This window comes from Talpa occidentalis, unplaced genomic scaffold (assembly GCF_014898055.3).
Source record: "Talpa occidentalis isolate TD23 unplaced genomic scaffold, MPIMG_talOcc4v2.1, whole genome shotgun sequence".
Classification (NCBI taxonomy): domain Eukaryota; kingdom Metazoa; phylum Chordata; class Mammalia; order Eulipotyphla; family Talpidae; genus Talpa; species Talpa occidentalis.
The window spans coordinates 53,127,425-53,144,475 of NW_026555331.1; the positions used below are offsets into that span (position 1 = coordinate 53,127,425).

The window sequence follows — 17,051 nt, forward strand, 5'->3', positions numbered from 1 at the left end:
TTCTCTTTTCCTTTAGAATAAAACTGGGCAGGCACCCACTTTTAAGGGGAAAACAAGTGACTTAAATAGTTTGGAAAAAAAATCACACAAGAAAACAAATCTTTGTAATTTAATCATGTGTTTATGAGAGTGTCAGCCTCAATAAATCTACTAAAAGCATTGGATTTAGTATCAGAACATTTTATGCATGTGCCTTGCTTTAACATTAACAAATTATTGATGTAAGTTGTCACTCATTCTCACAATCTTTTTTTTTTTTTTTGTCATTTGTAAAGTGAATGAGTTGAAGAGATAACTCTGAGCCCCTGGTTAATCTAAGATTAATTTTCTTCTGAGAACATCAGAGACTTAAAGTAACAGAGGCTTAAGCAAAATGGATATATTTTTTTTCTCCCTCATCAAAAACTCTGGACATAGGACAGGGCTGGTGTAGTGACTGCGATCACCCAGACTATTTTCTTTCTTTCTTTTTTTTTTTTTAAGATTTATTTATTTATTTACACAAGCACTGGGTACAGTCAGAAGAGTGGGACGGTGAGAGAATTCACCAGAGCCAGAGCGGGGAACAGAACAGGCAGACTGACGAAACACACTGCTGAGGGGAGCAGTGGGCGCTGCAGGAGAGGTCTGCGCGCCATGTGGGACCCTCCCTGGCAGCCAGGGATCGAACTGGCGCTGCAGAGGCTATGGGCAGCTTTGCAACCCAGCGCTCAACCGCTGCGCCACCAGAGGAGGCCCCATGCAGACTATTTTCAATTTCTGTTCTTTATGAACTCTTCTCATGGAAGGAGAGGTTTGGTTATTATCTGTGCACTTCAAGCAACAGAGTGGTAGAAATTGGGGAGAAAAACATGGATGGAAGTGCTGCTTCTGCATCACATTGGTCAGAACTTATCACATGACCACAGCTGGTTGCAAGCTGGGAAATGTAGTCTGTACCAAGTGGTTATAACTGTTACTGTTATAAATTGTTACTCTAGGAGTTAGAATCCAATTGGGAAAAATTCAACCTGCTGCCTGTTTTTGTAAATAAAATTTTGTTAGAAAACAGAATTGCCCACTTGTTTATACAAGTCCAAGACTACTTTAGCACTACAATAGCAGAGGTGAATAGTTCTAACAGGCACTGTCTGAACCACAAGATAAAAAAAATTTACCATCTGGCCCGTTGTAGAAAGAACTTGCTGATTCCATGACTAGAAGACTAAAAGGTAGTCATCAGGGGATAAATGGCAATCTTTGCCACAGCTCCCTGCCAAATTCTAGCTATATTCAATATACAAAGTAAATAAGTAAACCCAAGCAATCTGATATGATATAGGAATAGTTTTGAACATATTAATAAATACTAAACAACAAAGCTCTTTCTTGTTCTAACAGTTTGAAACTTAGGTTGTGCCCATTAAATTGTCTTTTTTTTGTTATGTTCACTTACACGTGTAATAATCATTGCTTTCAGTTCCAGCCCAGTTGTTTAAGATGTCGGCTACTGCTTTCCAATTTTGAGTAAAAAACTACCTTACTAGTCTTGTACCCTACATATCCTTCATTTTGGTGAAAATAAGAACGTGGAAAGATACAGTGAATAGAGAAGGATTTCTGTTCTTGTCACTTCTATTCATCATTGTATTGGAAATTCTAGCCAGGGCAATTAGACAAAGAAGCCTAATTGCCTTTTGAGACTTCAGGTTCAAAAGAGAGATGTGAAGCTATCTTTATTTATGAATTATGTGATCTTGCATAGAGAAGATCCTCAGAGATCCACTAAAAGATTATTAAAACTAGTAAATGAGTTCAGTAAGATTGAAAGATATAAGATTAATTCACCAAAATACATTATATTTGTATACACTAGCAATGTACAATTTAAAAATAAAATTATTCAATTATATTTACTCTAGCATAAAAGAATGAAATACTAATAAATTTAACAAAGAAGTAAAAGCTTATGTTCTGAAAACCACAAGACTGTACAAAAATAAAAGAATGCCTAAATAAATGGAAAGATATCTCATGTTTATAGATTGGAAGACAATGCTACTGAAGTGCCTATATTTCCCAAACTGTTTCACAGATTCAGCACAATTCCCATTAAGACTCCACATGGCTTTTTTTTTTTTTTTTGGCAGAATCGACAAGCTGATCTTAAAATTTATTTGGAAATGCAAGGGGCCCAGAATAGCCAACCAATCTTGACAAAGAATAAAGTTGGAGGATTTAGACTTCCTGATTTCAAAACTCAGTGAAAAGCAATAGTAATCAAAACAATATGAGATAGGCTTAAGATAGACATAAAAATCAACAGAATAGAATTGAGAGTTCAGAAATAAATCCCTACATCTATCGTCAACTGGTTGTCTACAAGGATGCCAAAACCATTCAATTTCTTTAGCAAATGGTGCTGGGTAACTAGATGGCCATATGCAAAGTATGAAGTTGGGCCACTTCTTCACACCATTTAACTCAAAGTATATCAAATATCTTAATGTAAGAAATAAAATATAATACTCTTAGCAATAAACATTGGCATAAATCCTTGTGATATTGGGTTAGACAATGTGATCAAAGAAAAAAGTAAACTGGACTTCATTAAAATTGAAAACTTTTGTACCTCAAACAATATTATCAAGTAAAACAATCCAGGGGAGGGCAGAAAATATTGGCAAGACATGTATCTGACAAGGGAATTTTATCTAGAAGATATAAAAAATTCTTATACTTCAATAATAAAAATGTAAATAAATCAATTAAATGGACAAAAGGCAGAAATAAACCTGCACGGGGCCTCCCTGGTGGGGCAGGGAGTTGAGCGCAGTGCTGTGAGGCTGTCCGCAGTCTTTGTGGTGCAGGTTCCATCCCCGGCCCACTGGGGAGCAACCCATATGGCAGTGACCCACATGGTGCAGCAGATCTCTCCTGTCTTGCCAGCTGCTCCCTTCAGCAGTGTAATTTCGGTACATCTGCCTGTTCTGCTCCCTGCTCTCTCTGGTGAATCTTCTCATCCCCCGTGACTCTGGCTTGTACCCCATTTAAAAAAAAAGAAGTAAACCTGCACATATATGGAGAGTTAATCTGAGACAAAGGAGCCAAGAGTATACAATGGAGAAAGGAAAGTCATCAACAAATTGTGTTTGGAAAATTGAATAGCCAACTGCGAAAGAGTGGAACTAGACCACTCTATCATACCATATACAAAAGTTAAGTTAAAATGGATTAAAGACTTGGATGTAAAACTTAAAACCATAAAATATATTGAAGAAAACAGAGGCAAAGTACTCTAAGACATTGGTTCTTGGGGCCTCTCTACCAGTAAGGGAAGCATAAGCAGAGATAAACAAATGGTGCTACATCACACTGAAAAGCTTCTGCACAGTGAAAGAAACTGTCAGTAAAACCAAAACAAATAAACAAACAAAAATCCTACTGAATGAGAGAAAATATTTGTACATCTTATATCCCACAAGGGTCTAATATCCAAAATCTACAAAGAACTCAAACAGATCAACAAAAAGAAAACAACAAAGGTTTTGCACTTGGCACTGGTCCATATTTCTAGGCCCCGTGTCTATGAACAAAAACTAAGTACAGTAACTGAGTACCAAAGTCTTCAGAGGCTTAATGGATAATTGCAATGGATTATTATTTTGCTAGACATAGGACTTTGAAGAGTTGATACTGCAATGAATGAACCTTGAAACATCATATATGTATTAGTTTATATAAAATGCCCAGAATAGGCAAATGTATGTAGGCTAAAAGGAATTTAGGGCCTGCAAAGGACTAGGACCTTAGTTGGGAGGAATTGGGTGTGATAGTTAATAGGTACAGAGTTTTCTTTTTGGTTTAATGAAAGTGTTCTAAAAATGATTGTATTGATGGCTGCATGTGTCTGTGAGTGTAGTAAAAATAAACATTGTCCACTTCAAGGACATTTGTGTGGTATATGAATGATAGCCCAGTGAATCTGTCAATGAAAAAATAAAGAAACACAGCATCTTCAAATTAGTGAGTTGACTATGTTTATTAAATGACTTTTTTGGTCCTCTTATTAACTTGGCAGCATTCATATACCTTAAAGAGAAAAATTCCCACCTGGCCCTCGTTGGACAAGGTTATTCCTACAGATATAGTTTAGGTGTGTGGAAGTTTGTCTCAAAGATTTTTTTAGATCGAATTTTAAAAATCTGCCTATTTCTCCCAGGGGAAGGAAAGCTTTGTCAGGTTTTTGCGGCTTGGCTATTAGTGGGTATAATGACCATCAACCGCTGGGATGGGAAAGCTCAGAGAGCTGCTGGATTTGGACAACAATAGAAAGAGAAGTTGGAAAATGCTGATGAAATAGATCTTGCCCAAAGGGCCTCCAACGAAGGTTTTGCACTTGACACTGGCCCACATCTCTAGGCCTTGTCTCTATGATCGGAAACTAAGTACAGTAACTAAATACCAAGGTCTTCTGTAGAGGCTTAGTTTGATAACTGAAAAAGTTAATAAGATCCATTATTTTCTTATGAAATTTCCTCTATAATAGGCCTTTTCTCCCCTCTTTTGCAGCAATTTATTCAGAGCTTTTGCTGTTTTACCTTAAGCTTCCCAGAGCCAGTAAAAAACGGAAGTAAACACTGACTTTTGCATTTCATCATTTCAAGTTGTTTTTGCCCTCTGTGGTTTTATTGCCTAGATGCAGAAAACTCTTTTAGGTTTCTAAGCCATAAAAGATGAAATATTAATTTGATTTGATTTTTAAATCCCTTTTATGACACAACTTGGCATTTGCTTTTATGTATTACTTTAGCCAGAGCTAAAACCTGAAATGAAAAGTGTGGTTGTTTTCTCTGCTGAATGTACTTTTTTATTACCTTTCTTTCAGTGCACCCAAGACCTTGAATCTCTGAGACTGGGGTTCTCATATTTCTCTCCTACTGCACAGTGTTTCTCTGTGTTGGCAGAGTTGAAGAATGGGTATTCTCCATGAATAACTATTTGCTCTTATATGAGTTAAATATGAACTTTATATTGATATATCCATAATGAATTCCTGAAGATTCAGGTTTTAAGAAGTGTGTAATTCCTTTGAAAATCTTTATTAAAATTTTTAGAAAGGCTATGCCAGAAATTTCAGTGCATTCCCTATTGGTTAGCTGCAAATTGTCCCATCTGAGTCATGGTGTGGCTGTTGCTGCGTACTGGGCAGAGGAAGCTGTGGCGGGTAAGGTCTGCTTCTGACACTGTGTCCTTCAGCTGAAGCTGTAGAGGGACAACACTTGAGACAGGCTGTGGGCAGCAATGCTGTGTGTGAGGCTAGCTACCCTGCCAGCTATCTGTCTTAAGGAAATCCCTTAAAGAACTCCCTTATAAATTCTTCCACTCAGCTTGTATGTGTCTCTTTAGGTACCGGTAACTTTGACGAGGCAAATGATGTTCAGTTCAACACACATGGGCTGTCTCTCCTAAGCCAGTCACACAGGACATTGTTCTGCACTTTGCTATTCTTGCTTTATTGTTGACTTGAAGTTAAGGTGTGAAATAACATGGGTTTAAAGAAATAGTCTAGGGTCTCCCCAGTGGTGCAGTGGGTTGAGCGCAGCACTGTGAAGCTGTCCCGGCTGGCCAGGGAGATTCCCTTATGGCACAGCAGACCTCTCTTGTCTCACAGACTGCTCCCCTCAGCAGTGCTTTTGGCCCATCTGCCTGTTCTGTTCCCCGCTCTGTCTCTGGTGAATCCTCTCACCCTCCTGTGCCTCTGGCCTATACCCCAGCTATTGTATAAATAAAAAAAAAATCTTAAAAAAAATAATCTATTCTCTGTCTTAAACAGCCACTAAATTATTAAAAAAATTGGTAAGGTTAAATAAATTTGCATGATATAGTTCATTGTGAATAGATTTCTGAGATTTTTCACAAGTATGATATCGAGATATATAAAAGAGAAAATATATTTTTGTGATTTAGATATAGTTTGTGAAAATGTAGTTACTGTGTCTATTCTCATACCATTTAAAATTTGTTAACCCCAAGGTTTGGATTTTAAAAATATTCTCTTTTCTGTTTGGCCCCACTGATAGTAATTGGTTTTTTTTTTGTTTTTGTTTTTTTTATTGGCGACAAGAAAATGTTTGCAAGGGAAAGTGGAGACTTAAAAGGGTAAAATAATTTATTCTCAGTGATAGGAAAGCATTTGTTTTGTATTTTGATACTATAATTTTTGATTATAGTCTTCAAAAAAGTTAAATAAATGTGAGTGTGTTTATCTGGTCCACCCTCATTAGGCGTTTCCTCATTTGTGAGGCAGAAAGAATACCACATTCCTTCTAATCTTCCCACTAGATATAAGATGCACCCTGATTTTGAGTTCCTATGAAGGAAAAATTATCCTAATTAGACTATGACACAAAACTAAGATATCGCTGATTGTGGGACACATTCTGATTTCAGAGCAACTCAAAATCCACACAATTTTGAAATATGAGAGATCATATGTAATTATCCCCGTGTTTGGCACAGAGCCAATATCAGTGTGTGTGTGTATGTGTGTGTGAATGTGTGTGTGTAAAGAGAGGTAAGGAAGGAGGGACGGAGGAAAAGAAGAAGAAGAAAAGAGGGGGAAAGAAATATATAGAGAAAAATACAAGAAAAGTATGAAGATGATAAAGATACTGTCCCTACTCACAGTATAGAAACCTTGCTGTTTAATTGGGAAGACATAGAAGTGAACACAAAAGGTGGTGGAGGGTTTCACGTCAGGGGTTTGTACTGGGTGCCATGAAAGCAATTGTTCTTAATAATAGCAACAGCAGCACAGTTGAAGTTCCCTGAATTGACAACATTCTTTTTTTTTTTTAAAGATTTATTTATTTATGCATACAAGAGCTAGGGCACAGGCCAGAGATGTGGTGGGGTGAGAGGATTCACTAGAGACAGAGTAGGGAACAGAACAGGCAGACTGACTGAAACACACTGCTGAGGAAGCAGCAGGTGAGACAGGAGACGTCTGCTGCACCATGTGGGTTAGCTCCCTGGCCAGCCGGGGGTCGAACTCGTGCTGCAGGGGTTGAGGATTGCTTCATAGTGTGGTGCTTAACCCCTTTTGCCACCAGGGAGGCCCCTGAAAACATGCTTAATTACAAGTTGATTGCTTAATTTTGTCTTCAAAATTCAATGTTCTTCTTGTGTTCCAAATCATGCATTACACTTAGGTATGTTTCGCGATGTAGATAATGTCTATCTTGATAAAGGTTAAAGAGGAAATACTTTACCAGTAGTTCTAATATTGGTGATTATCTGAATGCTATTAAAGTGTCTAAGATATTTTGACTTCATGCTGCCACATTATAAAGGGCAAGCAATATTGTGACCCAGAATAAAATCTTCACTATTTTATATCATGGAATATTAGTGCTGAATCAGGTGCTGAGGGAAAGAAAGGAAGCAGGAGAATTAATTCATACACTTTATTTGGATAAGTAAGTAAATAAAAAATTTTCCATTGGAAGGCAGGAAGATGGTCTCTGATATTTTAGAAATAAAGCAGGATCCTTTGCTTTGTCAGTACTTAATGCAGCAGTGATGTCTTTGGACTCATATATATATATATATATATATAGAATAGCTTATTAACTAACAAAGTTTTATGTGTTCAAGAACATGTAGTAATTAAATATCAAGAAAGGCCTCCATACCAAAAAATACATGTTTTATGTTAGACTCTAGTAGATTAAGAAGCATATGGGAATTTGCTTATATGGAATATAAGCAAATTATAATTATGGAATAATTATAATTCCAATATATTTATTTGGGTAAATGTTAAACTCACTAATATTAGGCAGATAATGAAGTTCATATTTATGTTGATGATGTTCACTGACGTGCGAATGCATACTATGGGTCAGACACTATTTTAAGCAATTTGTATCATCTTAACTCATTTAATCCTAACCATCCTCTAAGGATGAGATAACCATTCTTTTTTTTTATTTCGCAAAACTGATTTTATTAGATTATCTCGATTTTGTCAGGTATACAGAAAAAAAGTCTAGAAACAAACCTATCACAAAATTAGCAATGATTTTCCAGGTGCTGGGATCATGGGTGATTTACATTTTTTTCTATATTAATCTATATTTCCCAGCTTATCAACATCGACTACTTTAATAATTGGAGGTCTTAAAATCTGAAGTTTCAAGTTTTAGCAGAATGGTGAAATGAGGGAGTTGTTGGAAATAATTACAATAGAATGTGTCTGGGTCTTACTTCCTTCTGATCTTCATGGTCTCTAATGAGAAATCCAATGTCATTCTAATTGTTTTTCCACTGTAGAAGCCATTTCTCTAATGCTACTTTGCAGTTTTTTTTCTTTGTCAGTAGTATAAGTAGGATCAGATTTCCTTAGATTCATCCTATTTAGGATTCACTTCTTTACTTGAATTTGTAGGTTTATGACTTTTGTCAAAGTTAGGAAATTTTCACTATTTCTCTAGTACATTTTTTTTTTTTTTAAAGATTTATTTATTTATTTTTACAAGCACTGGGTACAGTCAGAAGTGCGGGAGGGTGAGAGCATTCACCAGAGCCAGAGCGGGGAGCAGAACAGGCAGACGGAGGACACTGCTGAGGGGAGCAGCAGGCGTGGCAGGGGTCTGTGTGGTCTGCGTGCCATGTGGCCAGGGATCGAACAGGCGCTGCAGAGGCTGCAGGCAGCTTCGCAGCCCAGCTCTCAACCGCTGCGCCACCAGGGGAGGCCCTCTCTGAGTACATTTTTAACCCACTCTCTCTTCTCTTTCTGAATTCTGATGTTAAAATTTCCATAGGTCCTGAGGATTTACTAATTTATTTTCCTGTTTTCTCTCTGCTGTTTAGATTGAATAACTTATTCTATCTTCCAGTCAACTGATTTTCCCCTCTATTCCCATAATTTTGAGATAACCATTCTTAATCACGTTTTACAGTTGAGAATATCTCAGAGCTGGGAATGTTCAGAATATACAGCTTGTAGGTGGCAGAGCTGAGATTCACGCTCAGGGAATCTGTCTACACATCCCATACTCTTACCTGAGTTTTCCCCTTAGACCCCCTACAGTGGAATTTACCTCTGTCTTCTACCACCTGTTCCTGAGGTGGGTCCCAAGCTTGGTCCACATACTCCCATCTTTCCGCCTCTGTCCTCACTCCCTACCACTCCCTGTTGTTGGGCAACAGCTGATACCTTTCTATTCTGGCCTATCCCTTGGTCTCAAATTTTGGCCACTTCAAAGCTGGAGTAGCTGGATCAGGTGCTGAGGGGCAGAGGAAAAGAGGACAGAGGAAGGGAGGAGATGGGGAACTCCTGTAGGTTGAGCCCATTTTATATAATTGTTTCGCTGTTCCCCACATAGGGCATGGGGAAGTCGAGAAGCCTCTATGGTGGGAAGGGGGAGGGATTCCTAGTCCCTTCATGCCCTTCTAAGCTAACCCCGAACTATTGTCGCTGCTTTCTTCAAAGCCAGGGATTTTGAGAACGGGCTTTGAAAAGGCTCCACAGTGCCCTCCTCCCTGCTCCCTGATACCAGATCTTCCCTACTCACCCCACAGGTCTAAAATTGTGATGAGGAAACATTTCAGTCTCACTCAAGCTGGAGATCTGAGTGATGTACAGTTCAGCCCGAATGAATAGTCAGATGCTTTCTGTGGTGATCGTGGGTTTTTCACTCAGCTACACCCTCATATTTACTGATGATGAATTTCCTGTTTTTAAGAGCTGAATACCAATTAAGGTGCATGTAGTCAAATAAATTATACTGCATTTAAAGTATGACTCAGCTATGAACATGGGGATTTGTTTTGCTGTTTTATCACAAGGCTCTAGAATAATACCTGCCATTCCTTAGATGCTCAATTGTTCAATTGAAATAGGAATTTTATTAACAATCCATTTTCACTCTGAAGGTAAAGCATTGCCTATTTGATCATGTAAGTGTGTAGTTTTCCCTAATGAGGAGGATACTTATTAACCAGCTCATACAAGGCCTAGAGCTCTGGTCAGTCTGCCTGAAAGATTTCAGGGACTGACTGCCTCGAAGAGGCGTGGTGATGTGGACGGAACTCTGGTCTGGGAATCAGAGACCTCAATGTTTATTCAGGCTATTTTCCCTAATGTGTACTGTCAGGCAAGTCCCTTCTTTGAACCATCAATTTTCTCATCTGTAAAAAGACTATTAATGATTTTTATAAAATCAGGAATGTGGTGGGATTGCAAGACAAGCAGTGGTTGCCAGACAAAGCTCAGACTTTGGATTAATGTAGCCTCCTCTTTGCTTCTTTACGTGGGTTGGTGAACAGGCTGGAACAAGCAGTCCAACTGTGTGCAGCAATGCAGCTGCAGACTTCTGGAATCTATTATCATCTGGACCTACAATACTCTCTATTTGCAAAACCTATTGCATATTCTTATTAGTGTTCTCTTCATTTTCCTACAAAGGTTATTCCAACTCTTGGCCATATTTAATGTTTTTAATATCATTTCCTTCTAAGAATCAGTTTTGTTTTCAATTATATAAAAAAAAATCAAACTGAAGCTATGGAAGAATCTATAACACATTATCAGTTCTCAGAAGGAAAAGGCATAGAAATAAGACCAAAAGGAAATATGCCAGCATGTAAGCAGTGAATGTCTGTTTCTTCATATTTTTTCTAGGCTTTTCAACTGTTGTATTATAATATATACTATATTATGTTTTCAAAATAGTGGAAATATATCAAAAAACCAAAAAGCTACTATTTGTGCAACTATAAGCTATCCATTGACTTATCTCCCCTCACCAACCCCTACCCTTATCCTATTCCCAATGTAGATGAAGTGGTCATCTCTTCCTCTCCAGGATTTAATCTTATCTCCTGTGCTATTAATTCTACATTCTTTTGATTTCTTGAGAATCTTATACTGACATTTGGCAATCTTTTCCCTTCAAATGCATATGTAAGTCCCCTCCAAATCTCAGCAAACCTTCACAAAACTACCCAGCTTCTACTCTGCCTTGTCCCCACTCTAAACCCATACTCCTCTGTCGTTTTACAGCCAAAGTTCTTAAGTCTGAATTCCATCTCTAAACCCTCATGATTGGCTACTTGACCCACTGCAGCCTGGTTTCTATCTTCACAGCACTTTTAAATGACTTTTACCAAGATCTCCAGAAACATAGCTGTCTCATTTCAGTTTATCTTATTGTACTTCTCAGAGGCATTTGACTGTTGTTTTTCTCCTGGAAACTTTCCTTGATTTCTATAGCCAGATTGTACTGATAACCACTACACTTACATTGAGTCCAGTATATGGTACACCTTGTCAGCAGCTTATATGTACTGTCTGTAATCTTCACTCTAGTGTAAAAGTTAGACATCTGCATTATAAAGTCAAGACATCTATTTTAGAGAGTTGAGGGAGCTGGTACTTGATCACCTGGAGGGGGCAATGAGGATTTGAAGTATAGTCTTTCCGAGACCAAATTCCAAGTTTTTCTCCCCTTTTAAGACATTTGCTTTTCTTAATTTCCTCTGAGAGCTCATCTTTTTATGTTAACTATGAACACTGGTGCTCTTCAGGACTCTGGTTTTGGATCTCTTCTGATTTTGTTCCATCTGTCTAAATATCTCATCTCTGCCATGAATTTTGTTACAAGTTATAAATATCCCCTTCCAATTTTCCCTGTGCTCGTTGTCCACAGGTTCAACTATGTGAGGCATTTCTCCCTGTCTGTCCCACCAGGCCCTTTATGCTCAACATGGAATTCACATTCCATGCTCTCCCACATTCCTTTCCTCATGTTTTGGATCCTTGCTCCCACCTGGGTTTCATGCAGCTGATTCCCTTGTCTCATCACCCTTAGTGAGTTGCTGTGTGTTCTGTGATGAACCTTCTAACCTTCAGAGCTTTGCTGTTGCCTGACCATTTCTCCTTTTCTAGTTTTTACTCCATCTAAGGCATCTTCCTTCTCATTGCCAAACACAATCTTTGTAACACGAAACTCTCATCTTGTCAGACCCTCGCTCAGAAAACTTTAGTGGTCTCTTATTTTCCAGATATACAACCTGAACTCCTTTCCATGATCTCTCTTGCTCTCATTCTTCCTGACCTCTCATCACCATGGCCCATGGCCTCCCAACAGCTTGCATTCCATACTCTCAATAGTTAGGACAGCTTTGAAGCCTCAACTTTGTTGCCTTGTGTCTCTTCGCACAGTTTCCTTTGTATATGATAGTCATTATATGCTGCTTCATTGGAAATTTTCTGTGTCATCTTTCAAATCCTGAAGATGGCCTCATCTGTTGAGTGGCAGCTTAAATACTGCTACTTCTGTGACACTCTCCTTGATTTCTCCTAGAGAAGATTCAGGCACTTCTTCCCTTGCATTTCCCTGCCCTGTATTTAAGTTTTATTGTACTCTGTTTTGTTTGTTTCTCTTTGAGGTGGTGAGCTTCTTGGGATAGGCACTATGACTAATTTTTTAACTTTGAAATATAATGCACCCAGAAGTGCATTAAACAAAATTTAGAGATAATGAATAATCATAAAGTGAACACTTGTGTAATTATTATCCAGGTCATGGAGTGGAGAATTATCAGTACTCCAGGTATCCCCTGTATCCTTTCATAATCCCACTCTCTCCCTTACTCTCAACTTTTATCCTAATGACTTTCTGGGTTTTCTTCCTAGTTGTACTACCTGTAGATGCATTTCTTAACAGTATTGCTTAATTTTACCTGTTCTTGAACTTTATACAAATGAAAACACATGGCGCTTTCTGTTATGGTTTGCTTCTTACAATCAACATTTTGTTTGTATGATTCATTCTAATAGGTGCGTGTACTGATGTTTCTTAAGCTTTATTGCTGTAGAGTAGCATTCCATTGTTTGAATATACTGCATATGATGTTATCTAGTAATACACATTAGGTTTAATTTCAAGTTTTGACTATGATAATGCTTCAGATGTCTTGTACGTTCTTTCAGTAATTGTGTGCATGAATTTCTTCACAGTATGAATACAGAAATGGGAATTGCCTGTGATGGAGTCCAGCCCTACCAGATTACACCCAACTTTTTTTCAAAATATGTCACAGTTTGACCCCACCAACAGCATGGAGAGTGTCCATTATTCTATATCATTGCCATTCTGTGTATTGCCATGTTTTTATGGACCTCATTGGTATGGGGTAGTAGTTCATTGTGGTTTAACTGTGTATTTCTTTGATATCTTTATTGGTCAGGTGAATTTCCTCTTAGTGAAGGGTCTTGTTAAGTTTTGCTCATTTTTTTTTAAAGGATTGCTTGTTTTTATTCTCTTGCATTTGTAAAAGTCTATTCTACTTTCTGCATATGAGTCTTTTGTTGGTTGAATTGTTGAAAATAAAAAAACACACTGAAGACTTATTAATCACAGTATTTTAAAATTCTTTACCTTAGTAGAAACAGAGTAATTAGAAAAAACAAAAAGTAGTACACATTAATTCCAATTAATCTTGTCTTTCCTTTCTTCTCTCCAGGTGTTATTATTGTCCCCAGTGCCGGTGTTGGTATTGTCTTGGGAGGCTACATTATAAAAAAATTGAAACTTGGTGCAAGAGAATCTGCAAAACTAGCAATGATCTGCAGTGGTGTGTCCTTACTGTGTTTCTCAACCTTATTTATTGTTGGATGTGAAAGTATTAATCTAGGGGGCATAAATATCCCTTATACAACAGGGTAAGTATCTCGGAGGAGCGATTTCATGATTTAAGTACAGAGTCCTGTGCTGTTTCTCACTCAGGGCAGACGTGTGCCCCTCCTATTCAGGCAGGTCTCATTGTGCTCGATTTTTCCCTCCACATTGCTCATGCTCTCAGAGGACAGAAGTCATGGTGTCTCCATTGTCTGTATCTTTTTTGACTCCTAAAGTATCTCCCATGAATTTTGATTATAGCGAACGAGGAGAAAATGCTTGTTGGATGAATGAAAGGTGTCCTTTTGTTTAATGTAATGTTTTGAATAGGTATTGCAATCATATTGTTTAAAGACATAGAATTCAACGAAAATATAATCAGCTATAAAAGTCTTGCTTCTACCATGTTTTGTGCCCCATTTCTCTAGCAAAAGACAAATAAGGTAACCACTTTAATTTTACCTTAATTCTTCCAAAAGCTTTCCGTACAAGAATCTATGAATATGTATTTTCAATTTTCCCTATTTTGTATCCCCAAAGAGAACATTCTATACATAATTTCCAGAGTCTTTAAAAATATATAACTTAAGTTTGGAGATCATTCTGTACCAGTTATAATAATATGAAAAGCAGATAACCCTTATATGACACTACTGTTTGCAAGCATTGTTCTAAAAGATTTACATATATTAACTCATTAATCCTTACAACAATCTTATCAGGTAGGTACTGTATTATTGATTTTACAGGTGGCAAAACTGAGTACAGATCATACATATTTAGAGTTATTTTGATAAATATGAAATAAAAGACTATCTTAAAAAATGTACCAATCTGTGGCACTTGCCAGTTTCTGAAATGTAAATATTCGCATCATGTTTGATTTCAAGCCACCAACATGAAGACCATGAACTCTGAGGTGGGAGGAGACACTCAGTCACACATTGTTAAATACTTCCATCATGCAGATATAATAGACTTAAATAACCTAGTCAAGAGCATAGTTAATAGTAAAGTGTCATAAAATAATTAGGGTGTGAGGAGTTGGAGTATTTAATCTTTGTTTTAATATCATGCATTTAATTATAAATTTATAGACTTGTAACTTATAGAATTTAATTTTTAGTAATTAAAAATTACTGGCTGTGCTAAAGTAGTTGGCAAGATTGCTAAAAATTTGACAGTAGGATTTGTTACCTAGGACTTAGTCCAAGATTACCCCCAAACAATTGTCAGAGTCTGTGCCCTTTTAGTCTGTGCCTTTTTACTGTATAGCAACCCATGTAATTCTGTTTTGCAATTTAACCAGTCCCTTTTTGATGGGCATTTGGGTTGTTTCCAATCTTTAATTATTAAAAACAATGCTACCATAAATAGCCACATGTATCCCTTCTCATATGTGTCTTGTATTTGTAGGATATATTCCCAGTTGTAGGACTGCAATAAATATTACTAAATTGCCTTCCTGAGTGTTGTACAAAATTGTACACCAACAATGTACAACAATGATCTAAGTGTTGACTTTCTAGTCTTGCTGCCAAAAAAAAAGGCAGAAAGCTCTTCTTTGAGAATTTTGAAAATCTTAACTTTTATTTGTTGAGTACATATGGATTTTATTAGGATCTATTCACTGGACATACTGCATTGTCTAGTTTTTGGTGCTTGGTGCCAACAAATGCTCGCAGTGGAGTTTTATGTTATAAAATGTTCCATTTAAAATTTGAATAAAAATTTTTAATTTAATTTAACCTAAAATATGAGAGCGAGAGAAATGTAAATAAATATTCCACCATGTTTGATTCAAGCCACTAACGTGAAGACAATGAACTCTGAGGTGGGAGGAGATACTCAGTCACACATTGTTAAATACTTCCATCATGCAGATATAATAGATTTAAATAACCTAATCAAGAGCATAGGTAATAGTAAAGTGTCATGAAATAATTAGGGTATGATGAGAGAGAGAGAGAAGGAATTGCAAAATCAATGTTTATGTAGATGACAGAGTATGGCCATTTGTCACTAGAGTTTCTTGAGATGTGTATGATTTCATGACAATGCCTGTTAGGATGGCATAGGAAACAAAATTTTTAATAACTGAAGGGCAGTAAAACAGAAGAACTCAGGTTTCTGAGTTGAATATGAATTTGAATCTTAACTCTGCTTGGTGAGTTCCTTAAGCTACTTTGAGCTATTTAGCATCCTTTTCAGTAAAAGAGGGTGATGATAGTAGTATCTTAGTACATTTGAGCTGCTAAAACAGAATGCGACAAACTGGGTGACTTAGAAATAACAGAAATTTATCACAATTTTAGAGGCTGGGAACTCCAAGATGACGGCACAGGTAGATTTTGTGTTTGTTAAAGACCTGCTTCCTGGCTCATAGAGGGCAGTCCTTTTGTTGCATCTTCATGTGGTGGATGGGTGCCGGAGATCCCTGGAACTTTTTATAAGGCACTAATTCCATTCATGAGGGAGCCACATTCATAACTGAATCACCATTGAAAAGTCCTACCTCCAAATACCATTGCAGTAGGGTTTAGTTTCAAAATATGAATTTTTCAGGGCACAAACAAGGGAGTCCTTATTTCCCTGGCTCCAATCTGCACACAGTGCCTCTCTGGACTGGCTGTCCAGCTGTCACCTGGGAATCCCATTTGCCCCTCTTCACATTGCTCCCCTGTATTCTGTGGACACTGCTTTTTTCATACACTTCCTCATTTGTAGAGCTCATCCCCTTGAATGAGCTGCAACTTAAAAAAAGACTTTTCATGAAATAGCTTTTTCCCCCCTTAACTCTTACATTTGATTGCCAAGTTGACTGGGTGAAGAATTTTGGATGGACCATTTTCACTCAGAATTTCAAAATTTTGGTTCCATTGTCATCTAATGCTGTTATTGAAAATATGGTCTTATTTACACCCCCTCCCCCACAAGTCCTTTGTATGTGGCCTAGTTTTCGTTCCTGGGAGTTTCTATTTATTCCTGGTATTCTGGATTTCCAAGATTTCACCATGATAATAATTGTTTTTTTTTTTGGCTGAGCACTTGGTGAGCTTTTGAATTTTGCTTCCCATCATTTTTCCTCGTCTCTCTCCTTCATTGATCCTCTACTTTTCTTATTCTTTACTACCTTTTTTTTAAAGATTTATTTATTTATGCATATAACACTGGGGTACTGGCCAGAGATGCAGGGTCAGGGGGCAGTGATAGGATTCACCAGAGACAGAGTGAGGAACAGAACAGGCAGACTAACTGAAATATGCTGCTGAGGGGAGCAGTGGGCAAGACAGGAGAGGTCTGCTGTGCCATGTGTGTTGCTCCCTGGCCGGCTGGGGATCGACCTCATGCTACAGAGGCTGTGGATTGCTTCATAGTGCG

The 17,051-nt window shown here is 37.6% G+C and overlaps 1 protein-coding gene across 1 annotated transcript in view; it reads left to right on the forward strand.

The window, feature by feature from the left end:
• SLCO5A1 (solute carrier organic anion transporter family member 5A1) overlaps positions 1 to 17,051 on the forward strand; it is a 138,907-nt gene that overhangs the window by 98,304 nt on the left and 23,552 nt on the right. The window contains exon 5 of the mRNA XM_037505563.2: positions 13,516 to 13,714. Within this exon, the coding sequence (XP_037361460.2) occupies positions 13,516 to 13,714 (199 nt within the window). The remainder of the gene's footprint in view (positions 1 to 13,515; positions 13,715 to 17,051) is intronic.